Source organism: Aquila chrysaetos, chromosome 24 (genome assembly GCF_900496995.4).
Source record: "Aquila chrysaetos chrysaetos chromosome 24, bAquChr1.4, whole genome shotgun sequence".
Classification (NCBI taxonomy): Eukaryota; Metazoa; Chordata; class Aves; order Accipitriformes; family Accipitridae; genus Aquila; species Aquila chrysaetos.
In genome coordinates, this window is record NC_044027.1 from 16,032,591 (window position 1) to 16,055,844 (window position 23,254).

The following is a 23,254-nucleotide window of genomic DNA, read 5'->3' on the forward strand; positions in this document are numbered from 1 at the left end:
GCAAGCCACAGGCTGCCCTACCCAGCTAGACTCTAGTATCCACAGTAACCTTTAATTCAGGTCTGTCCCTGTTAAGATGCAAGACGCACAATGTGAGTCACACAGCCCTTTATTTATTCCGATGCAACTGCTGTGAACTGCTCCTGACTTCAGGAATGACTGTTCCGTACAAAGAAACTGTGATTCACAAAATCCCTTGCCATCTTTTGGAAAATACAGCAGTGGAGAAGTTAAAAACTTGGAATCGACCACACTAGAAAAGTGTATCCTTGAGATTTCTAGTTGAAGCTGATTTACATGCAATAGTCTCAACAGCCACTTAAGAATTTTGAAGTTCAGTGCTTCCAAGCTGCAGCCAGAATCACACTGCTAGGAGCTCAGAGTCTGCATCAGTTGCTTGAAGTCCATTTGCAGCTTCATAGCTGCATATATTTACTGAACATGTTGCCGTGAAACTCTGGGTGCTTCAGTTATTCAGGACTGATCAGTCAAGAGCAGACTTCTATAAAAAAGACAGCAGTCTGTAGTACAGAAGAGAAGAAACTAGCCCTTCCTTTCACAGAGGTATCTTTTGTATAAATTTTCTGTACCACAAGAATGAAGTTGCAGCGCATAAGCCATACCTATGAAAGAAAACAAAACCACATTTACACCTTCTTTTCAAGATGGATGGGACCTCCCTAAGTCAGCTGCAGTGCAGTAAGACACAAAACCTGTCAAATACTGTGCAAATGTTACTTAGGTTAAAGCTTTAGGCTTTTGCAGCTTAAGGGCTCATCCAGTCTCACTGGTGCAGAAGCAAGAATGCCAGGCAAAGCCTTACATTCAAAAGAAACGCGTGGAAAGTCAAACGTGGGCTGGGTAACTCACCAGGTGATGATGTACTGCATGTGCTCGTTTCTGAGGCTCACTCTTGTCTGGCCTCCGATGGGCCCCCCTGGGACTGTGCTTCCTGTAGGTACAACAGAGTGCACGAGTTAAATCTCTAGTCTGCACCATGTAGAGCTGCCCTTGCTGTGAGAAACGGGATGAAGGTGGTCAGTCACATGGATACCCTGCTCCTCTTCCTCGGCCATAGTGTTCCCAAGTTCCCAGCAAAGCCAGAGCTGTGGGGCAGGCGGCCCTACAGCAAGTGGCTGGTTGTGCTCTAGGCATCGAACACTACCTGCACCACTCCAAGCGTGCTACCGTTCCCAGTGCTGGCTGCCTATCACCTTCAAAATAGCAGACCTAGCAGAGCACACAAAGAGAAGAGAAAGATGCAATACCTTGTTGGACTTGATCTTGAAGGTCTTTTCTAACCTAAATGATTCTATGATTCTACCTTTCCAAGTGCCATGGGGAAATAACTAACTGAAAGTAAGGGGAGGGAGACCGATGTAAATTGGACATGGGGTTGGGTTCCTCTGTGACTTACTGAAATCTGCATCGATAAAGATGGGCTCAGCGCCGGTCACCTTTGCCATAGCCTCCAGGTCACGGTAATGCCAGCGGTTTTTCTCAATGTTATTTTCAGGCACAAAAGGTTTCCGGGTTTCTGATAACCTCACCACCCCAGTGAGATCAATTTCACCTTCAATCTGAAGAGAAGTGCAGAGGAGAAAAAAGGAATCTTTCAAGGTTCATTTCATATTCTGGCATACCAGGTCCTGGTAGAAAAATAGGGCTCTTGCGGGGTCTGATTATAAATCAAGTGGTTGTGCCCTGCAGTGGGGTAGTGCTGTAACACAGCAGGGAAAAAAGCAGATCAGGAACAGCTCCCTGTTTGTAAAAAGCATTATTTACTTAACAATAAGGTGGGAAGAAAAGGTTTGCTGCCTTTGAAAAGCACAATGACTTTCAAATAACCTCCCGTGATGCGGAACATGGCTGCTGCCTTTCTGGGTTTGTCAGCAGTGCCTCTGGGTTATCAAAGGGCAAAAGTAACACACGACATTCCCTGTATCCCCCTTACCTGTCCCTTCAGCCTGGTCTCCGGTTTCATTTTCTTTTTGGGCACAAATCCTCGGTTGACTAAAATTGTGACCCTAGAGTTGCATAAAGAAGTATGGCTCATGAGTGAAAGGAAATTTATTCCTCCTGCTGCCTAGAACTAAGTACCAAAGGAAGAAGCAACCCGTACGTTTGGTACCACTTTTTTTTGTCATCTCAGAGCACATTATAGGGGAATTTAAACACAATTTCAAATCGAGCCTCAGTGACCTAACAGACTGTGAGAGATTCCTTTTAAGGTAGAGGGACTGATTTATATAAACTCAACCACCGTGATTCAGCTTTTCAAAAGAGAAGTAAGTTTCTCACAAGAACCATGAGTTTCATTAACTTACCCTAGTTCTGTGCAGTAGAAAGGAGTAATGACGTTTGCTCCATTTTCCGGGTGGGATGTCAGTCGCCCGGCTTCTCTGGCTTCTCGCTCAGGGTCCACAAGTGACCGTGGCAAAATATAGAGCTCCTTGGAGTGATCAAAATGCCCTCGGACCTTTACAGGTCTGTACTCCAATTCCTTCAATTCCATGGGGCTGCATGGAACAGGATGAAAACAAAATCATGGCTGCAACAGGCAAATCAAATTAGGGGATTTTATTGTGAGATTCTCCTTTTCCGTAATGGTTCACTCTACAGCCAGTTGCCAGACAGAAACAGAAGACAAACACCCCGTGGAATAAGCAGCTGGCTTAATATTTTATTACTATCACAGTGAATCAAATCGAGATGATTGTGAGTATCCAGAGAGCAGTTCTTTGCCATGATACCTGTAACCCAGGGCCACTTCAATGCCACACACCACTGATCAGCAGGTGGATAGGCTGCATGTGCATCCAGCCAACAGGGAGCATTTCTTTCCCATCCCAGACCATGAAATCGAACAACTGTACTGTTTTGACAGTTGTGCCATATGGCCAAGTGACCTTAAAAATCTGTCTCATATCTAACACAACTGCTCCACACCTGGGGCAGGGCCTGCTATTGATCCAAGACTCCCTGTTGCAGGAATAATCCCTGTGGGACATCACAGACACCAGCTACCAAGTCCTCCTTCTCCAGGAGGATTACGTATGGTATGAACTACATACCACATTCTCCTGAACAGAGATTAATCCTTTTTACATGCATTTACAGTATCCCATAGGGAAGCGTTCACTTATTCTTTTACTAAAAATAAGACAATTTAACAGGATGTCTATCACTCTAATTTGCTTGCATGTCCTGATTCCCATTGCATTCCTTCATTTTCATGCAGTTTCGTTTAGCATAAGCTCATTAGTGCAGGGACCATATCTAATATCCCCAGCACACTGTCAGTGCTCTGTAGACAATAAACTATCTCAGGTTCCGTACTCTAATGTCAGAGGGATGGGCTCTGATGTAATTCTTGATGCCAGTTGTGCAATCAAATCTAATTTCCACTTTCGTCGCTGGACCTGAAAGTACACAAACACAAAAGTAATTCCTTGTGGTAGAACAGAGCAATGTAATAACCCCAGCAAGCCTTAAAATCTTTCTCATAAGTTTCTCCTCTGACCCTAAAGCAGGGTAATTGGAGATATGGAAATGGAGGCTACTGACTTTAATTTGAGGAAATATTTATACTGAAATGCAGCTGTAAAAAATAAGAATCTTTCCTTTAAAGACTTGCAAATGGACACTTGGCAAACAGAAAGGTAGGTAAAATAACATCAAATCTTTACCCTGTATGTGATTTGAATTAGATTAAACAGCCAGAGATGGCAAAACCTGGCAGACCTCAAATACTCATCTCTTGAAAAAATGAAGTATTTATTTGTACCTGCCATGTGCCGAGACAGAATGTGGTCAGAGGGACCAGAAAAAGGCCCCATTTGAGTACAATGTCCTCTCCAGATGTGTCAGCAGCTGTTGTAGAACTTCGTGGTCTGCAGAACCTCAAACAAACATCTAGAGAAAAACAGAATGAGGAATAGGATTTGTACAGGAGAGGAGATGCCAAATTCCTGCAGGAAATGTCACCTCTTGGTATAAGTTGGAAACAGGGCAGAAACCCAAACAAATCTATTCTTACCTTTAGTCTGCTGGATCAGACCAGAACCTGCTTTAGTTAGGGGATACCCAAAAAACGTTCTTCTGATCAAGCAATGTGACACCTACATGAAATAAGAAAGATCCTTTGTAGTGTCTCTGCTTTGTAAAATTTGTAGCTAGATGATACCAGTTGCCTCAACGATTGCATGAAATTTTGTTTACGCGTTAAGTCTCACCTGAGTAACCACCTGTGAAACACTACGGGTTAGCTTATAATTTAAAAAGAATAAAATAAAATTGCAGTTACAGAGCTGACTATAGCACAGGAAATGATCTTCCCCTTTCCATCCATGCTATCAGCAAGCATACACACCATCTTAATTCGTTCTTGAAATAAATGCCAGCCGAGCACTTGCCCTTCCCGCCATGCTGGAGCAGCACAAGGACAGATTTACAGCCTTTTTGACACCGATTCTGCTCACTTTTAGCGCAGTGAAACCGGTCCCCACGCCGCGACGGAGGAGGGGGGCACCAACCCACCGCGGCCAACGGCCTGGCCCCGGCAGCCGAAGGGCGGCGGATGGGGCAGTCCGGCCGGGCGCACGGACAGCGCCGAGCACCGCTGGGGGACGGGCCCTGGACAGGATCGCGGCCTTACCCGGCCCGGCGCCGCTCCCCTCAGCCCGGGCCCGTTCCCCCCGGCCCGGGCCCTGCCCCGTTCCCCTCAGCCCGGGCCCGCTTCCCTCAGCCCGGGCCCGGCCCCGCTCCCCTCAGCCCGGGCCTGTTCCCCTCAGCCCGTTCTCGCTCCCCTCAGCCCGGTCCCGGTCCCGTTCCCGCTCCCCTCATCCCGGGCCTGTTCCCCTCGGCCCGTTCTCGCTCCCCTCAGCCCGGTCCCGGTCCCGTTCCCGCTCCCCTCAGCCCGGGCCTGTTCCCCTCGGCCCGTTCTCGCTCCCCTCAGCCCGGTCCCGGTCCCGTTCCCGCTCCCCTCAGCCCGGGCCTGTTCCCCTCGGCCCGTTCTCGCTCCCCTCAGCCCGGTCCCGGTCCCGTTCCCGCTCCCCTCAGCCCGGGCCTGTTCCCCTCAGCCCGTTCTCGCTCCCCTCAGCCCGGTCCCGGTCCCGTTCCCGCTCCCCTCAGCCCTCACCCGGCCCCGGCGCTCCCGCAGCAGCCGCGGCCCCGCGCGCAGCAGCAGCAGCAGCAGCCTCCCCGTCGCCATGGCAACGCCGCCCCCGTCTCCCGCGCCGCCACCCGCCTCCGGCCCAGACCGCCCCGGTGCGGGCAGGCCCCTCTCTAGCCGCCTCTCTCTATGGTGCCGGCTGCACCCCGGCGTGGCCGGCACCGGAAGTTGAGGCGCTCTCCTGGCTGACGGCGCCTCTCTATGGCCGGGCCCGGGCCCGCCGGCGGCGCGGCCATGGCTGAGGTGCCCGAGGAGGAGCGGCTCTTCCTGCGGCAGCACCCGCTCCTCAGCCTCGCGGAACCGGGCAAGGTGGGGATGGAGCCGGGCCGTGCGGGGCTGAGGGGCGCCTTGAGGGCCGGGGCCGTCCCCGGAGGCGGCCCTGGGAGGGGCTGGGGCCGCCTCCCTGAGGGGTTCGTGAGGGAGGGCCGGGGCCGCGTTCCCTGAGGGGGCCGTGAGGGGGGACGAGGCCAGTTGGTAGCAGGCCGGGGAGGGTGCCCCGGCCCCAGTGAGCTCCCTGGCCCGGAGGCTTTTCTCCCGCTGTGGAAGTCGGAGGAGGGCCGGAGAGGAGGATGCTGGTGGGAGCTGGAGGCCTCTCTTGCCCTCCCCAGCTCTGGGGCAATCCCCTGGGCTTCCCTGACCAGACATCGTTTTTCTTCAGGTGAGATGCAGGCTGACAGGCCACGAGATGCCATGTCGGCTGTCGGAGCTGCAGGCTTATACTAATGGCAAGAAGTATCAGCGGCTGATAAAGACAGCCAGAGAGTTTGACTATGGCAAGTTTGAGCCCCATATAGTGCCCAGCACAAAGAATCTGTACGTATTCTTCCTCCTGTGTGTTGTGCTTTACACTTTGTTCTATCTCAGGCATAAAGTGGTCGAGCTTTACACAGTTCTTGAGTCTTTATGGACAGGGAAAGTATTTATAAAGTATTTATCAGCTTTGAGCACAGTGCTTGTAAGTGAAAAGTTATTAAGTAATAGCATACTTAAACTCTGTTGCTGGCTCTTTCTTTCTTTCTGTGTCTTGTCAGACACCAGCTGTTTTGCAAGCTCACTCTCAGACACATCAACAAGTTTCCAGAGCACGTGCTGCGTCATGTCCAAGGGAAGCGCTATCAGAAGGCCCTAAAAACATGTAAGTAGCTTTTCTGAAGATAAAACCAGACAACTTTTTTCCCTGACCTGTTGAGATTCCAGTAGGTCTACATGAAGGGAGGGGGTCAGTTTTCTTTAGATTGACAGTAATGTACTGCTGTTGCTGTGTGTGCCTCTCAGCTAGGAAGGAAGATCCCAGATGTAGGGAGCAATCAGCCACTAGCAAATACCTTGGAACATCCTTACTTGAGAGGAGCGGCTCTAAAACTTCCCCAGAGAGGGTGGTTCACACGTCCAGCACAGTCTCTGTGTTAATGTCTTTCCTGCCTTTCATGGTCCATACTATCACTGTAGATTACATGAATGTATATTAGAGTTGGAGCTTGACATACTTTTGAGTTGCATTTAATATAAGCTAGAGCTGGAAATGGAAAGGGCTCAGGTGACTGGGTGGCCTTGCTAAGTGCTGCCCAACCCCTCGTGCTATTAGATGAGGAGTGCCAGAAGGAAGGAGTGGAGTACGTCCCTGCCTGCTTGCGACAGAAGAAGCAGAGGACGCACCACCCTGATGAGCAAATGAACGGGAGCAGACAGCCTTACAGAAAAGAGGAATTCTGGGAGCCAAAGTCCAGCGATGAGGATGGAGAGGAGACGGACGACAGCATGAGTGACCTGTACCCACGTAAGAACGTTGGTATCATCTATGTACTGAAGGGAGCTTGTTGGCTAATTTTGTCCAGGCTTCTTTATGCTGCTCCCTGCTACTCACGTGACTCCCATCCAGTTGGGCGTTCTTGGGTTTTGGAAAAACTTACCACTGCAAAATCAGTAATAGCAGTTATCACTAAGTAGTAACCAGAGCTGGATCACATAGGGTGTAAGGGGAGGGATACAAGATCCATGGGGATTTGCTGCTTTGGGTATCTCTACTTTCCTCATTTCTCAGCAAGTCCTCAGTTCTGACAGAAGTTGTTCAGGTGTTCTGCTTGCTAACATCTGGAGGCACTGCCTTGCTGTAGGAGGGCAGAGGTGTAACACCACAGAACTGCCTGTGCTGGATGGTTCCCAGAATGAGGCTAGCGAGAGCACCAGGCGCGTTTCTAATAAAACACCAGTGTGTTTATTTCCCAGGTATTTGAGTAGTGACAAGTATATGCTCAGAGACTGGAAGCAGCTTGGCGAATCACCCTTAAGATGCCCTCAAAGTGAAGTTAGGAGGAGGCAGAGCCTGTATGCACAGAGAACTGATCCTGAGCTAAATCTTTCTTTTAGCTGCACTCTTCCCAGAAAAAAGCCCAGCAGCTCCACAAACCACAAAGGGCAGTGATGACTTTGCAACAGACAGCGAGGATGACGGGGCCAAGCAGAATGGTGATGTGAATGGAGAGGACGGTGGAAGAATGGATGTCAGCAGAGCAGCTGGCAACAAAAGGGTAAAGGTGAGAGTCACACTGCTGCGTGCAGCAGGAGGGGAGCGTGGAGCTGGGATTCCATCCTGTAGGTGTTTGTCTGATCTGTTCCTGTCTGAGAACCAGCAGAAGGTGCAAAGCTGTTCGGAATAGACTTTCCCCATGTGCTAGCCGCTAACTCCCACCCTGAGGTGCGAATTACTACCAGTAAATGTTTATCCTGCCTGCAGTAACTAGGGGTGTTCCTGCCTGTATAAATAGCTCAGCTTTGGTGGGATTCTGCCGCACGCTGCCTTCGCAGGGAGACTGAAGTGTGTCTTGTGGGTTCTGTAATCTTCCTCCTCATTCACAGATAAACACAAGTTAAACCCTTTTTAAGTCACAGGGTCCTTCTAGACCCCTTTTTCTGCCTCTTTTGAGGAGCTGGCAAGGTCCTGCCTTAGAGGACATACCCTGATAATTCTTAGTTTGGGAAGCAGGCAGGTGTTACATATGTAAAGATGGATAAACCTTTAAGGCAGCCTGAGGAAGGGGCTGGATCCTTTATGACTATCAAACTGGAAAGTGAAGGCTGGATGGAGTTTAGGTTAGTTTCTGTGGGGAGACTGTCACTGTATCTAATGAAACCATAAGCCTGTCAGAGAAAGGGATGCTAACTGGCAGGGTAGGGCAAGGAGACATCCTGGCTGGCTCTGCGACCAGGAGACCACGCTCAATTTCTCTTCTTTAAGCTGGCTTGGGAAGGGCTGGATTTGGGTTTTGGAAATAAGCTGATTAACTTTTTTTTTTTTCTACAGAAACAGTCAGGGCCTTTAAAGAAGAAATTCAAGAGTCATCATCAAAAACCCAAGAACTTCAAGAAAGCAACGAATGGCAAATAAATTTTATGATAAATATGTGGCCTGAAGCCTGTTGTGTAACAATTCCATAGGGTGCACAAGGCTGGCTGAAGTGTTTGCTCCTTCCAGTTAACCATTACAGCTCGGGAGGGGAATAGCAGGGTGGAATGAAGTTGTATTCTAATAGCCATGAGCCACCCTCCACCACCAAGGGAAGGATGACTGCTGTGGTCAAGCACAGGCTCCCCAGTGCTCGGACCTCCTTATGGAAAGATGGTTGTCAGGAGGTGGGAGAGAAAGCACACAAGACCACTAACCAGCATTTCCAGGTAGCCTGTCTGTGGAGTGTCACCAGTCACACACGCCAAGTGGATACAAAGATGCCATTGTTTTATTTTGATTGTTTCCAAAAATCAAAACATTTTCAAACACAACTAAGGTACAAAATACAGCATAAAATGAGAATTTATACTTATTTCTTTTTCCACATAGAAAGCAAAAATATATTCAGAATGAATTCCAGAACACTTTGCAGAGCCAATTGATAGCTGACATCCTGCTTGTGAGAGCTTCTCAGCCATGGGAAGAGGTCACTGTATTTTTGGGAGATGCATGAATACAGCAGTGCATGTAGGAAACCAGAATCTTCTGCATCAGGACTCACAGTTAGCATGTCTGCATATTGCGCTGCCTAGAAATATCTTATAATGCCTTCCACTTAACTGTGCCCCTTTAGTACCGAAATATTTCTGCTGCAAGGGACAGTGTCGGTTCCTTTTCTGGGGCCTTTTGTTGGAGAGGGGACTTGATTTTCAGAGGAAACTGGTCAATATTTCAGACTAGTCCATCATCCAGCTCCTTAGTTTGACAGGACACAAGCTGAAAAAGCCAACTTAAGGGCTACTTACAGGAGTCATTTCTATCATTCCATTTATAAATACTACAAACATCAACAGCAGTTAAGATATCTGAGAATGACTGCCTCGATGTATTCTAAAACCATTCTAGGACCTGCAGTGAAATTGAGCAAAAGCATCCTGTGTTGTGTATGCACAACCTAAAGGCCCAGTTTGTTTTGCTATGAAGACAGGCACAGTGAACACTGGAGGTGAAAACTTCTCCTGCAAAACTGATTTAAAAGAAAGCCTTCTATGTGACCTGAACTTAAATGCTGTCTCCCCCTCCCATCTACCCCCCACACACCAATCTGGTTCCTTCAGCAGCAGCATATCTTGCTATTACATAGCCTATTTTCCCCTTAAGATGATGAAATCACTGGTTTAACATTCAACAGTGCTCTTCTATTTGTCATCAGTTCTTTCAGCCTGTTTTTTTTCCTCCTAAAAAGCAACCGTTAAGCTGAACTGTCCAGGTTAGTGTCCTTACCAGGAGACCCTGGTAAATAGCTCCGGCTGGCAGTGTTCAGCTGAATTACTCATTGAACAAACAGTTGAGCAGCTTTCTCAAGGGAGACAACAGTGCAAGGATCAATGTAATGTTAGCAAGTTGGTAGGGCTCACGCTTTCTAGAATTCTTTCATAATCTAGTGAAACAGGTTCACCTAGTTGACTAGCAGAGGACAAAATGCCTCCTCTGAGCAGCACTAAGCATGTTCATGGCACAGAGGTCATGGCACCAAGAGGTGAAAACAGGGCCTTCCTCTCTCCTCAGCATTATGCTGAGGAGTTCCTCCCTCTGAACATGCAAGTTACATCCCTGGCTGTTTATTCACTGCACAGGCTTTGCACTTGCATTCTTCAGCTATAACCATTTGCATACAGAGTTGAGAACTGGGGCTACAGCAGCACACAGCTGACTTCCATGTTTCCTCCCTACAACATCTCAGGTGTGGTGCAAGATGGCAGAGAGAAGGGGCTGTACTCCAGGGTTCAGCACCCCAGCTCTTCAGCTGTTCAGTCAACAGCTGAGAGACTGACAGAAGTGAATCTAAAGCAAAGACTACAGATTAGAAGATTGACTGCTCTCATCTTGCATGTACTGAGTGCAGGGAAAAATGTTTTGTTTTTTTTTTTTGTAATTCTGAAGACACTTTCACCAATAACCTGCAATTCAGATATGAATTTGGGGCATATATGGATGGAAGCTGGTTAATAGCAGAAAGGAGCTCTTATTATGGAACCTGCAGCACAACTTAGCTCCCTTCTTGGGAATTCAGGAGGGGCAACTTTGGGGAAAGAATGCTGAATAAAGAGTTCTTTTGGCACAGAATTTTCACAGAATTTAACATTGTGTCTCTTCAGGAGTATCTGCCCCCCTTCCTTCTTGAAATCTGATTAGCCATACAGGCTTCCTGATTAGTAATACAGGATTCTCCCTTGTTACGCTCAAGAATGGAACTGGGACACATTAGAAAACCCTCTCCATTTTCTTACCTAGAGGGGGCTACAACTACTTTCAGGGTTTTCTTTTTGCCTTCTATTTGGGGGCAGGAAAGACCTTGCCTCTTGTTAAACAAAATGGAATTAAAGGGCTCTGAGCAGCAAAACAACAGTGATTTTTTTAATGCTGCTTTCCACCTTGATAAGCAATGCTATAACCAGCAATGGAACTCCTTATGCACAAGACAGTTTTGAAGAGGGTGAGAAAGGGGATTCACTTTTTTAGTTATAGCTAGAACCCAACAGCACACTGAATGATACAGCTGTATCTGCTCACAGTACTTCAAATTTTAAAATGTTGCTGACATTAAAGACAGCAACTGTTCTACTGCAACTCACTGAAGCATCAGCAAAATGCAGGTTCCTTGGGTTAGTTCCAAATCTAGGAAGTTAGAATAAGCCTAGGCAACATTCCTTGAAGAAACAGGATTTCATCTATTATATTACTGGTGCCACTGTAAATCAAATTCAAAACATCTGTGCCTTTAATAGGAAGGGGGCATGTACGTGTAAAATGCTGGCAGTTTTTGTTGAATCCATAGAGAATCAGTTCTGGACTTAATATGTTATGTCCCAAGAAGTGTTGCTATTCCTGTTACCACTCTTTTTTCTTCTCATCCATGGAGACTCCGCCAGGACCCAGTGCAACCACGAGGAGGAGCCCTCCAATTACAGACATGGTCTGGAAGAAATCGTATTTGAGGAAGTCGTGCATGGGCTTGTAGGCTGGGACGGTCCAGAAGGCATTGAAGTAGATGTTGATGCCAAACAGCCAGATGACTAGAGTCAAGGCAGCCAGCTTTGTCTTGAAGCCAATTGCCACGAGGATAATCAGGGCCGTGCCCACAATGTTCTGCAGAATCTGCAAGGAAAAAAAAAAAAGGCCAACACGAGCTTACATGTGGTTCTTAAACAGATACACAAGCATCAGAACAGAGCATGGATACATTCAGCAGAACAGGTTGTCATGGCATAGATGATCCAATAACTTTTTCTAAATATTAATTCTACTAAAAAATAGACTTGAATGATAAGCATTGAGCAGGTCCTGCAGCCAATCTGGGAGTTGGTACTGTATTCTAGTTCCTTAACTCATACTTTTATACTGAGATACTTACAGAAAAGAAGTTCATATCAAAATGTAGCAGTGTCATGAACATGAGGACCAGCAGCACACGGCCCCCCAGCTGCATGTACTGCTTAGGAGAGCTTTCCCGCATAGTAGGGACACCAGCAAACATGCTCTTCCCCTCTGAGCGCGACTCAGCCAAAAGCAGCAGCAAGCCTCCCCCAAGGGCAAGGTTCCTACAGAAAGATAGAAATGGGTAAAAAAAAAAAAAAAAAAGCAGTTTACTACAGTTTGCAGTGATCTATACATTTAAAGTCTTATCTGACAATTTCAACTCAATAAGAATCTGCATGCTAGTGAGGAGTGACCTACTCTGCACCTTGTGATGCATGTCTGCATTAAACTTCACAGCTGAAACAGCAGCACTGTACACAACGATTTACACTAGCCTGTGCAGACACATAGAGCCTGCCAGGGAAGTCCAGCACCTGCAGCTCAGGCACAGCTGCTTAGCATCTGTTACAGCACAAATTTAGTTGAGTTGAAGTTATTCTGTACCTCAGGTTTAGCCATTTATGCCAAAGTAGTTCAGAGGTTGCTTTGAGAAAACAGAACAGCAGTGCTGCTAAAAAGTTACACATTTACAGGGTTGTAGTAAGCCTGGAGTATAGTTCTTGTGCTGCCCCCTGCCCTCCTCTCAGAGGGGAGAGGTGAAAAGGTAACAGCCAACCATCACTCAGGATTTGACAAGAAAGCTCATGTTTAATAACCTTGTCTTCTACTTAAGAGAAGTTATCAGAGATTTAAAATCCCAGAAACCACTCTAGTATCCACATGCTTTAGTTTTCTTGGAAAATGGCTTCAGTCACACATAAGCACAGTTGCTATTTTAGCCATTTAGGAAATAATAGCAGCTCACCTATCCAGTCTAGACAGTTTTTTGTAAACTCTTAGCAAGGAGGTTAGTAGCAGAAGCATTTAGATCATAGTGGGTTAGGACTAGTCTTTCCCTTCTACAGTACTGAGACTGCTGTCTATGGTTTAACACAGACTCTACTGACTTTAAGTGCTGTCATTTCTTGTTTAATGTAAATGTGTAATTTGTGAAATCTTTCTAGTAAATACTATGTACAAAGATAATTTCTTCTGTCAGCTAGTGGCAGTAACAGACAACAGTCTTCATTCTGTTTTGATAAAAACTTTAAGAACTAGGCATACCTCATCAAGAACTTCAGGTCCCATAGAATGCTGTATGCAATAGTCTAGGCAAAAAATAAAACAGGTTAAAACACCAAATAAGTTACACTGAAGTTCTGAATTTATGTTATAATCTCAAGCCCGTACTATCCATAGGAGAAGTCAGTTACAAGTATATTATACAGAAGGAAACAAGGCAGGTTACATCAATGTGGTCCAGTGAGTCAGTATAAAACAGGGAATAGAAGCCAAAATTTGACTTGTGCTTTAGCTCCCACAAAAATTATCGGTTTTGAACACAACGGATGCTACTAGCCAGGACCCTTTGTGATGGGGACAGTCCTTTATAAAAGCTGTGTGCTGAAGGCCAAAGGAACTACAAGTTCCACATTTGGCACATTACTGACATACAGGTAAACTGCAAATTAGTTCTGCTAAATTGGTCAAGTGTTGAATCAATGTCTCCAGCTGACTAATTGCAATTACAGCCAAGGATCTATTGGGCACATCAGAAGAACAGAAGCAGCAAAACATTTCAATGCCAGTGAGGCCTGCCACTAGGCCATGGTGAAGAAAAATTCCAGGGTTATGAACGAGTTGTATTTAAATACATGCTGGTAGTACTGGGGCTAAGAGAGAAGATTTGAAAGATATGGTTTAGAAGGGCTGAAGACTTAAGCCTCCTACCTGTAATGCTATAATTCCAAACAGTCCAAAGCAGGCATATTGCACAAAGTTCCTACTCAGCACCAGGATACAGCCGCCTGAGTTGGGGAAATTGAACACAGTTACACTTCTGGCTTAACAGGAAGAGATGCTGCAGGAATGCTAACTTGTTTTGAACTGAGCAGACTCCAACTTCTTTCAGCTGTGCATCAGTTGAAACATCAGGCAGGAAATTTTAATGGCACATTGGCACAAATCAGTTTGAGAACCAAGAAGTTTTAATGCATTTTAAAATATAATTCCAGAAGTATCTTTCATTTTACAAAGGGTAAGCACATGCTGAATGCAGTCCCCAACACACAGCACTGTACAGCAGCTATCAGTGTTAAAGCATTAAAAGAAGTTGAAAAGAAACTCAACTCATCATGGATCATCTTTTTTTTGTTTTAAATGAGATAACTGTTAGGGCAAACGTGCTGCGCTCCTTTTCCTTGAAAGCTTTTGTTTTATATCCTTCCTCAAGTCTTCTGTCACAAAGCACTGACAGCCTTTGCCACTTTGACATGAGGACTGGTAACTACACTAAATTATGCTGACTCTCTACACAAAAATATGAGGATAAAAAAACCCCAGACACAAGACAAGAAATTGGCACACTAATCAAGAACAGTACATCAGGGACATAATATAAACGTAAAAGAATTTTACTTCTCCATTTCTGATACCCTAAGCCCACCTAGCACACATATAGAAGCTCTGCTTCTGGGCTTATTTTGATTCCTGGGCTTTGAAAATCTCCAGCACAAGCACCTAAGGCTTAAGTGTACCAACTGCAGGATAAGACTTTGCCATTGAGACTAATACCCATAAAAACAGGAGGCTGAGAAAGTCTTAACACTGTCCTTTTTAAGAAAAAGAGTATTTCATTTACAGAATTCGGGGGGTGTGGTATGTGTTTATAGATGCGCGTACAGAATTGAAAACAGATTGTCCTAATGGACTCTTGGCATCTCTGACTCAGAGGTAGTACGTCACAAAAAATTCTCTAAGACTGCTTCCAGGAAAGGCCGAAGCAGGTCATTTAAGAGTTCTTTTCATTCAGCCCATGTAGTACTATCAGTTCTAAGCTGTCAATGGCTATTAAGAAATCAGTGAAGCATCCCATGCTTACATGATTCACAGTGCTTACATGAGCCAGGGTGGCAGACACACTGGAGTACTCTGGCATCCACCTTAACAGCCTTAGAGCCACTTACTCAGCTGTCCGAAGAGATTTATGAACACAAAGATGGAGGCCAGGAAATAGCCACAGTTCCACGTGCCATCAATGTAATCCCTCTGTTCACTCCACTGGAACCACATGCGGATGCCATCCTCCAGGAAGGTGCTGATCAGGCACAGGCGGGCTACGTGGGGAAGGTACTGCTTCGTCACCCTCAGGAACTGCATGGGCAGACAGCATCATTAGCAGGGAAGGAAGGCAAGGCGATACTCGAGGCATAACAGATCCATGCACTCTGCAGACTCTGAGGTCAGCAGTTCTCATGCACACAGGGTCATCAACATCTAGAGAGAAACACATACTTGGGACTTGGGTTTAATGAAATTTTTCTCCACTCCAGTTTGAGAACACTTAGGAGCAGTGGGAGAAACCTGTTATGCTCCACCCAAAAAGCATTTTGGACAGGGACTTGGGAGAAAAGCAGAATCCAGCAGCACCTTTCCATGTAAGAACTGTGTTTTGATGGAGCTCTTACTAGATGAAGGCTGACCTTGGTTTTAGTTTGTCTATCTCAGGGTTTCATGTTACAGCTCAACTATCAGATAGCCAGGAGCTGAAAGGGCAATCTTACTCCCACCCACATGCTCAGGCACTCAACAGCCTCTACCAAACTGATTCAGGGAGTCAGGCTGACAGAAGACTAATTCTGTACAAATTAAAAAACATTAATAAGCTTTTTCCAAGCTAGTTCCCTCTAACAGCTCAGAAAAGCAACAGTGCAAAGCATGTGCACTTGTGTAGCAAAAGCAGCTATTAGACCAGCGTAGCCGTTGCATGAAATTGCACCCCCTATCCAAGTATACACAGTTTCTACTTCCATTAAAAATAGCACCCTCTGCAGAAAGAAAATAGACATTTATATATACAGTTCAGTGTAGTAGTTAAAAGGAAATGATATCATCATGCAACAGATGCTGAGCCTTAGTTCTTGGGAATGCAAGATGTATCTGGTCCCACATACCTCTTCATCCTGTAAGGTCACTGGTTAGTTTGCTCTACAGTTACAGTAAGCATAAAGGAACAAATACAGAATTGCCAAACAGGGTCTAGACTAGCATGGTCTATAGGACTGTGAGGTGCACAGGAAACCTTACTGCCTCTGGATCATGACAAGCATTTAACTGTCACCCCATTTCCTAAACAGCACTGGTTACTACTTAATGGGGACTTTCACTAGGATTTGCATTGTCACTCTGAATGCAAGCTAGCACCTGGCTGGCCCATTTCATGTGCAGGTTCGGCTTAGCCAGATCACTAGAAGGACACATTTGGAGTCAGTGTATGCTGCTGTTTGAGTAAGTGCAATCTAGTAAGAAACAAACATAAATTTAATCTAAAACTAACTTTACAAGATTATCCAGCAGGTTTCTACCTTCAGGTGACAGGAACAGTTTGGGCAGGTTGACACTTGTGAAGGTAAATGCCCATGCCACAAGCCTTCATGCAGAACTGCCAGACTCCACAGAGATCCCTGTGTTAGAACTCCTAGGAGAAGGAGCCATTTAACAAAACCCAATTATCCCACACAAAGTTCAATGTGTTGTAAGGCACACTGATTCATACAGTTTATGCAATATTAGAATACGTCAAGCATGAAAAGGGGTGGGAACCCCCACATGTGTATAGGGAATCCACATGTGTATAGGTGTCTTCCAGACAGCATTGAACTATATTATAAAAAATGGACAGAAAAGGCACACAAACCTTTTCTTTCATCATTCAGCATTTACATTGACTTCAGGTTAGACAATACAGCTGACTGGTTTCTTTCTGGCCAGAACACCTTTTTTTTTTTTTTTTTTTTTAAAGTTCTGGCAGCATTGCATGCTTTCAACATATATGGGAATATGGAGAAAGGAGACTAAAGCCATTCCTGAAAGTTTATTCTTGCCACAGTAATTAGCAAATACTAAAGGCTGTTCCAAATCCTATGCAAATGACAAGGCTTGCTTACTGCATAACTGAAGATTATCACAAGAAAAAAATCCAGCAAACATGCTTAATAGTTAATATTGGAGCAAACTACACTAATTGTACTGCAGGCATCCCGAGTCTAAGGGTCAAGATTCAAGTTAATCAAGTGCATTTTAAGTGCAGCTGTACTCTGACTCAGGGCTGCCACTTCAGGCTTTTTTAAGCCATGTCAACAGTTAGATGAATGAGTCAGAAGAAAATTTGTGATCTTTGTCACTGAATGAGACCCACATCTTGGTTTACAGCTTTCTTCTCTCCCGGATTTCACTGTGCATTGGGGCAAACTTGCTGAGAAATACTAAGGATAAAGTTGTTTTGGAAATAGTACAAAACCAAAAGCTGTTTGTAAAATAAGTCTGCCTTGTCAAGACGCAGAACAGGCAACTTCGGTCTAGAAGGAAATGAAAGAGGACAAGTGCGGGCATCTGTAGGAAAAGGAAAAAAACACTGCTGTGGAAAGGCTGAAAAAAGAAGCAAACATTAGAGAGGGTATCTGCCTCCAAGCCTCATCTTTGTTGCTTCTTAAGTGGGTCATGTGAGCTGATCTCATCTTCCCTTTCCCTGAAGTCAAACAACTGCCAACAGTCCAGGTGAAAGAGCCAAGAAGGCATTTAACATTTACCTGTTCTCATTGTATATAGAGGGAATTTAATGCTGTCTATTAAACACGAGTGTGCACATCCAATCAGCTTAAGACAAGTCAGAAAGACTGAAGCCCAAGGCAGCTGCAGTGCTAAGCAACCTTATCATGACACACATCTTTGGACATCCATAACTCATGTAGCTGCATTTACTGAGCTACACACAAGTTGAAACCCCTGTATGCAGCAAGCTTAAAGTGAATAAGCTTCAGAAACAGACTGTATGAACAAAATTCCAAGCCAAAAGAACAACTAGCCATGGAGAGCCAGAGAGAAAGGAAGAGAACAATTACCAGATAACAACAAGAGAGCATCATAGACATCAAGTGATTTTACAATTAGAGGATTCATGTATAAATCACCTAAGTAATTTAGGTAAGGACAGAGTAACTTATAAGAAACAGATCTCTAGAAGTGGGACTGAACTAACAGTACCAGACACCCTGGTTTTGTCCCTATACATCACCAGCAACGTGTGGCTCAAACACTGCACCCTGAAACCACTTCCTATTTCCTTTATGATTCACACAGATAAAAGCAGCACATACGGGAAACTTGGTAGCTGCAGTTAATAAACATATCCAACTAAGACATGGGACTCAAAACATGCACTACACTGAGCACAATACATGCAAGTCAAAACAAAACTGTTGAGATTGATGGAGGTGGCAGTGTTGAACTTACAACATCAAGTCTTTGGATGGCTTATTCTGCTATAGGCTTTGCATCAACTGTTCTTGGCCCATACTGCCTCCTTGCAAGAGGCAAAACATCTTGAGAAAAGACAACAAAATGCTAAAGTAAAACTATTTTAAAGAAGAACAGCTGGTTCTGTGTTGGCAGCCAAGTCACTAACATACACCAGAGAGGCTTTGTGTTGCCACTTCCCCCTCTAACAGGATTAGAAAGGCAAAGATAGATTTAAATGCTCCTTGCAGTTTAACAAGCAAAGATGCACAAGAGGATCCAGGGATCCCTAAATCAAATCTCTGCTCAAAACCCATTCTTTTAAAAGGAGCGTTGAAATAGTCAAATCCATAAAAAGGCCTCCCCAAAGAGATGTAATATCATCCTTTCTAAATTACATCCCACCTCCAACTGTTTCAAATTTATTAAAAATCCAGTCCATTTTGTTGAAAGTGTACATACTGTAGCATAATTACAGGTATTTTAAGACCATTACACAGCCAGGAGTTGGGAATTTTTGCTGTCACCTAGGTATGTTCTGTCCAAACAGAGAAGCCTTTTCTGTGTGTGTACACGTGTGTGTTCTTGGATCAGGGAAGTTATGATCATGGTGATGAACAGCAGTCTGCAAATCTGCATAGAAAGCCCTCTTGTGGGCTGCACAGCATTATTAGTCTAGAGCTTTTGATAAAGGCATATTCCAAATATCTACCTCGTAGTCATTTAAGGGATTGCTTTGTTCTGGGAGGACAGAGACCTCTAACAGCCTCAGGCACCAGTGATCTTTTCTGGAATACAATGCTCAACCCTCTGGCAGGGAGAAAAATCACTTCCTTTCACCAACCTGTATATATCCACTGAAGGAGATCCCACCTAATAATCACAGGGACAGTAACACCCATCACATTGGGCTAATCAATGCCTACAAGTTATTTGTGAAAACTGGGAACAGAGGCTTTCCCACTTATTTCAAACAGCAAGACAACAGCTCTCACCACTAGAACACTGCCAGCGGTCTTAATCAGGTTTTCAATCGCAGGAAAATGCCTCATGACAATGCTTTTCACTTCTAAAGCATGCTTTATACCAATTCCTTTTTCCAAAGGGCTGTTTATTAATCAAATCTTTAAAATGGGATTTATTAGTCATGTTTTGCATTTTGCTATCTCTCTTCATGGGAAGATTCTTTCCCAGCCTAACCAGAACAGGCTATTTGACTTATAATGATAAAGGATCAGTGCACTGATCCTTAACTGACTATGTTATCGAGAGTTTCCAAATTCAGATTTTTTTAATATAAACCACAAAAAAGTTCAGACTAACAATGAAATGTTTTCTTTTCCCTTCTGTTTTCTGCAAAATAGGATACAGAGATGTTACAATTAGCTGAACAACATGCATCAGCATTTATGCTGGAAAATTAAATAAAACCCCCAGAGTCTGGTTCTCCCTTAGAGTCCTTTCACTGCAGTACAATGACTCAATAGTCTCCTTGCATTTTTGTCCATCATTTTTTTCAGAACAGCAGAAATACCAGGCACCCACATTCCTAAAGATTATTACAGACACCAGAAAAGTTGCTTGAGATCTGCTCCCTCTTATGGGATTACAGAAGAGAAGCAACCAGTTCTATAACCCTAAACAATCTGTACAGACCCCAGATACAGCTATTTCCCGTACAATACTGTCAGCAGTACATGGTGACTGCAATGAAGGGCTTAGTATGCAATATTTTAACAAGAATCACTAAAAAGGGGCTTAACTTCTCAGTATGTAAATTATTTAATTAATAACATCAGGCTGCTGTTATGGGGCTTAAAAACAAATCAATCCATAAAGCCTGTAGCTGGGCATCATTCTGAACCAAGATCCCGATTTCCTTGCACTTAGATTTTAAGAACCCTTAATAGCTTTTCCTGCCCTCCCTGATATCTAATAAGTTGCATTCTCTGAAATCAACAGGACCACCCCCAACACCCACCAAGTAGCTGTCTCCTCCGCTGCAGTCCCTGGAAACTGCCAACAGTGCAGAGCGGAACAGCTCGCCAGCCATACTGTGCACCTGCAGGCTACAAACTCGTGCTACAGCCAAGCTAAACCAATGGTTAGTTCTCATCACAAGTGATCCCACCACCAGCATTGGTGCTCATTTGACCCAAACAATTTGATACTTGGAACTAACAGGAAAAAAAATCAACTCAATTTTTTTTTTTTTTCCCTGACAGTTGAACATTCTCTAGTCCAGTGACAGAAAGTGCTAGTGAGAGAGAGAAAAGGGGAACATCACCTTGGGAAAAGTAGGACAACCCCTTTCACTGATAGCTAGCTGCCAGGCAAGCTTAGCCACCTTGTAAGACCATGCCTTCAGTGCACTAGTTCACCTCTGGATTAAGAGCTACTCGTTACTACTTCAGGGGAGACTTCCAACAGTATCTTGGCATCCAAGGCATAATTTGCCATTTCAAATGGCATTTATAGTATTTGGGAAAAATTGAGCTTTAGTGTTTAAATTTAAGGAACAGATTATTCTTGCTTTTGTAAGAGACATTCAGGACTTACTGATAAGCCATGGAAGTAGCTGTAACATTCTACCCACAGGGCTTTTAGGCTACAGAAATTAAGACTCATTAGGTCTTGAACATTAGTACAGGGAGTGGAGAAAGCAAGGATATCTTTAAGAATGCATTCAGCTCCCAGAACAGCCATTGTCCAGCTTCACTACCTCTGCCTCCATCAAAGGGAGTTTCAACATACTTTCAGTCCAAATGTTCCAAGTATTTTTTTTAATCCAAGATGAAGTAACAGTTTCCATAATGCCAACTGTTAACTTCTCAATATATACCAAAGGTTATTGTTTAGTAAATCTCTGCATTCCTACACTGGCATCATACTGAGTTTTCACAGCACACACAGTACTGGAAGTATCTGATTGAGCTACGAGGCAGCTATTTGGAAGCACAATTATCAAAGGAGTTAGGTAATTTTAAAGCCATAAAAATTGTTTTGCAATCTGATGGGTAAGTATATGCAAATACTCCAAATTCTGTACTACAGGACTCATCTTTAAATAGAATGTGGCCAAGCACAAATAAAGTTGTGCCATTTAAAACTCATTTCAGGAGGAAGCAAACTGCATTTTTAGCTGGACAAAAGAGCTTTCAGTAGTATGAAAAAGGGGTGTTAAAGACATCTAGAAATAGTCACACAGGAATAAATAGAGAGGTGTTATAAAAAGGCCAGGACAAGTGTTGTAAGTTTTGGCAAATGATTTGAACACTACAGTGATAATTTATTTTCTCCTCTAAAAAGAAGTGTGAAGAAAAGGTAAACAGAGGACGACGAAGATGATCCAGACACCCCTCAAACTGAATACTCTACACACCATGAGAAGCTCTGTCTCTAAAACGAGTCTTTCACCTGGGGGTGGGGTGGAAGTGCAGAACAGGTTTTCCCAGTGAAACTCAGTTAAAGACACAGAGGCAGCACAGCCCCCTCAGAGCTGTGACGTGTTATCGTGCACCACACAAATCACACTGCTTCAGTCAGACTTGTAGAACCAGGCAGAATCAGATTTTCCAGAGAACTTCCTAAATGTGATTAGATAGTGCCTCTTACTTTCAATTAGATGAATCACCATGACAGTGAAGATCTTTCTAACACCATCACCAGCAGATCAGCTACTTACACTCAAAATATTCCTGCTCTCACATATAATAAGAAATCACAAACTTCTATTTAAACAGAGAAAACTGTAAGGGCCTCCACTGAAATAAATGTAAAAAGGATTACAAGACAACATCAGCTCGTTTTCCTCTCCTTTTGCCCCAATGCTAAGCACAGTACTATGGTGCTGGCAAGCCTCTTCCAGCTTAGGTCTCCGGATATCAGTCAGGGTTTAGACTTTTTGCTTTCCTGTCACCACCACCTCACCCCGATTTCCCACACCCCTTTATACCCTATTTACCAGCCTAGACGGCTTACAAGAAGACGCGAGCAGCTCGGCCTCTTCCTCTCCTTCCACCCATTCACTCCCCGGGAGAAGCCCAGTTCCCAAGGAAAACCGGTTCGCTTCGCTGTACCAGCGGCTCAAGAGCACCCGCAGAACTCGCATGAGGGCAGGGGGCAGCCGCTCCCGCAGGGACCCGGCCGCTGGGCCTGCGCCGGCCGCCCCCACTCGGGCGGGGAGCCGGGCCCCCAGCCCCCCCCCCCCCCCCAACCCCACCTCCCGGAGACGACGCGGCCGAGGAAACCCACAGCCCCACAGGAGGAACGGCCCCCACCCCCGGCAGCGACCCCGCGCCCGGCCGCCGCCCTGAGGGGCCCAGCCTGGCCGCGTTAGGGCGGGCTGGGATGGCGGCGGCCTAACCACCCCCCCCCCCCTCCCCTCAGCGCAGAGCCCGCTGAGGCGCCCCCTCACAGCCGGCCCCAGCGCCCGAGGAAGCGGCCCGACGCACAAAGGCCGCCCGACCGGAGAAGGGAAAGGCGGGCGGGGACACCCACCTGGTCCGCGAAGTCCTCAGCGGTGCTCATGATATCGTTCTGGCCCATGGCGGCAGGGGAAGAAGAGGGGAAAGGGGAGGGGGGGGGTGTTACCGGCTGCTGCGCGCCTGGGGCCCGGCCTCACTCTCAGAGACGGCCGCGGGGGAGAGGGAGAGGGCGGGCGGGAAGGAAGGAAGAAGCGCCGGGCCCGGCCGCGCCGCCGCTCGGCCGCTGCTGCTGCCACGTAGGCCAGCCCTTAAAGGCGCCGCGCGGGCGGCAGCTGAGGCGCACACGCTGGGCGGGGCCGCCCCGCCCCTCCCGGGGTCATTGGCCCGCCCACCTCC

General features: G+C 45.7%; 3 protein-coding genes across 3 annotated transcripts; 1 reads left to right on the plus strand and 2 right to left on the minus strand.

Annotated features, from left to right (window-relative positions):
- Positions 1–93: 93 nt before the first annotated feature.
- Positions 94–5,306, minus strand: LOC115335033 (surfeit locus protein 1). The gene is made up of 9 exons (XM_030000146.2): positions 5,141–5,306; positions 4,040–4,121; positions 3,788–3,915; positions 3,340–3,422; positions 2,328–2,519; positions 1,955–2,027; positions 1,418–1,580; positions 871–952; positions 94–623 (listed from the first exon to the last, which is right to left on the minus strand). The coding sequence occupies exons 1-9, from the start codon at positions 5,210–5,212 to the stop codon at positions 557–559; spliced, it is 942 nt and encodes a 313-aa protein (XP_029856006.1). The 5' UTR covers positions 5,213–5,306; the 3' UTR covers positions 94–556.
- SURF2 (surfeit 2) lies at positions 5,304–8,573 on the plus strand. The gene is made up of 6 exons (XM_030000148.2): positions 5,304–5,482; positions 5,832–5,986; positions 6,205–6,308; positions 6,759–6,950; positions 7,541–7,707; positions 8,475–8,573. The coding sequence occupies exons 1-6, from the start codon at positions 5,375–5,377 to the stop codon at positions 8,556–8,558; spliced, it is 810 nt and encodes a 269-aa protein (XP_029856008.1). The 5' UTR covers positions 5,304–5,374; the 3' UTR covers positions 8,559–8,573.
- A 316-nt stretch (positions 8,574–8,889) lies between these two features.
- SURF4 (surfeit 4) lies at positions 8,890–23,208 on the minus strand. The gene is made up of 6 exons (XM_030000149.2): positions 22,932–23,208; positions 15,104–15,290; positions 13,869–13,945; positions 13,203–13,246; positions 12,034–12,220; positions 8,890–11,777 (listed from the first exon to the last, which is right to left on the minus strand). The coding sequence occupies exons 1-6, from the start codon at positions 22,977–22,979 to the stop codon at positions 11,511–11,513; spliced, it is 810 nt and encodes a 269-aa protein (XP_029856009.1). The 5' UTR covers positions 22,980–23,208; the 3' UTR covers positions 8,890–11,510.
- Positions 23,209–23,254: the final 46 nt, after the last annotated feature.

Coding starts and splice junctions, on each gene's coding strand:
- SURF4 (XM_030000149.2), bottom strand. CDS start 22,979: ATGGGCCAGAACGATATCATGAGCACCGCTGAGGACTTCGCGGACCAG. Junction 13,247..13,868: donor TTGGAATTATAGCATTACAG/GTAGGAGGCTTA, acceptor TTTTTTGCCTAG/ACTATTGCATACAGCATTCT. Junction 11,778..12,033: donor TTGATATGAACTTCTTTTCT/GTAAGTATCTCA, acceptor TTTTCCTTGCAG/ATTCTGCAGAACATTGTGGG.
- LOC115335033 (XM_030000146.2), bottom strand. CDS start 5,212: ATGGCGACGGGGAGGCTGCTGCTGCTGCTGCTGCGCGCGGGGCCGCGG. Junction 1,581..1,954: donor AGACCAGGCTGAAGGGACAG/GTAAGGGGGATA, acceptor ACTTCTCTTCAG/ATTGAAGGTGAAATTGATCT. Junction 624..870: donor ATGCAGTACATCATCACCTG/GTGAGTTACCCA, acceptor TTTCTTTCATAG/GTATGGCTTATGCGCTGCAA.
- SURF2 (XM_030000148.2), top strand. CDS start 5,375: ATGGCCGGGCCCGGGCCCGCCGGCGGCGCGGCCATGGCTGAGGTGCCC. Junction 5,483..5,831: donor GCCTCGCGGAACCGGGCAAG/GTGGGGATGGAG, acceptor GTTTTTCTTCAG/GTGAGATGCAGGCTGACAGG. Junction 5,987..6,204: donor GTGCCCAGCACAAAGAATCT/GTACGTATTCTT, acceptor GTGTCTTGTCAG/ACACCAGCTGTTTTGCAAGC.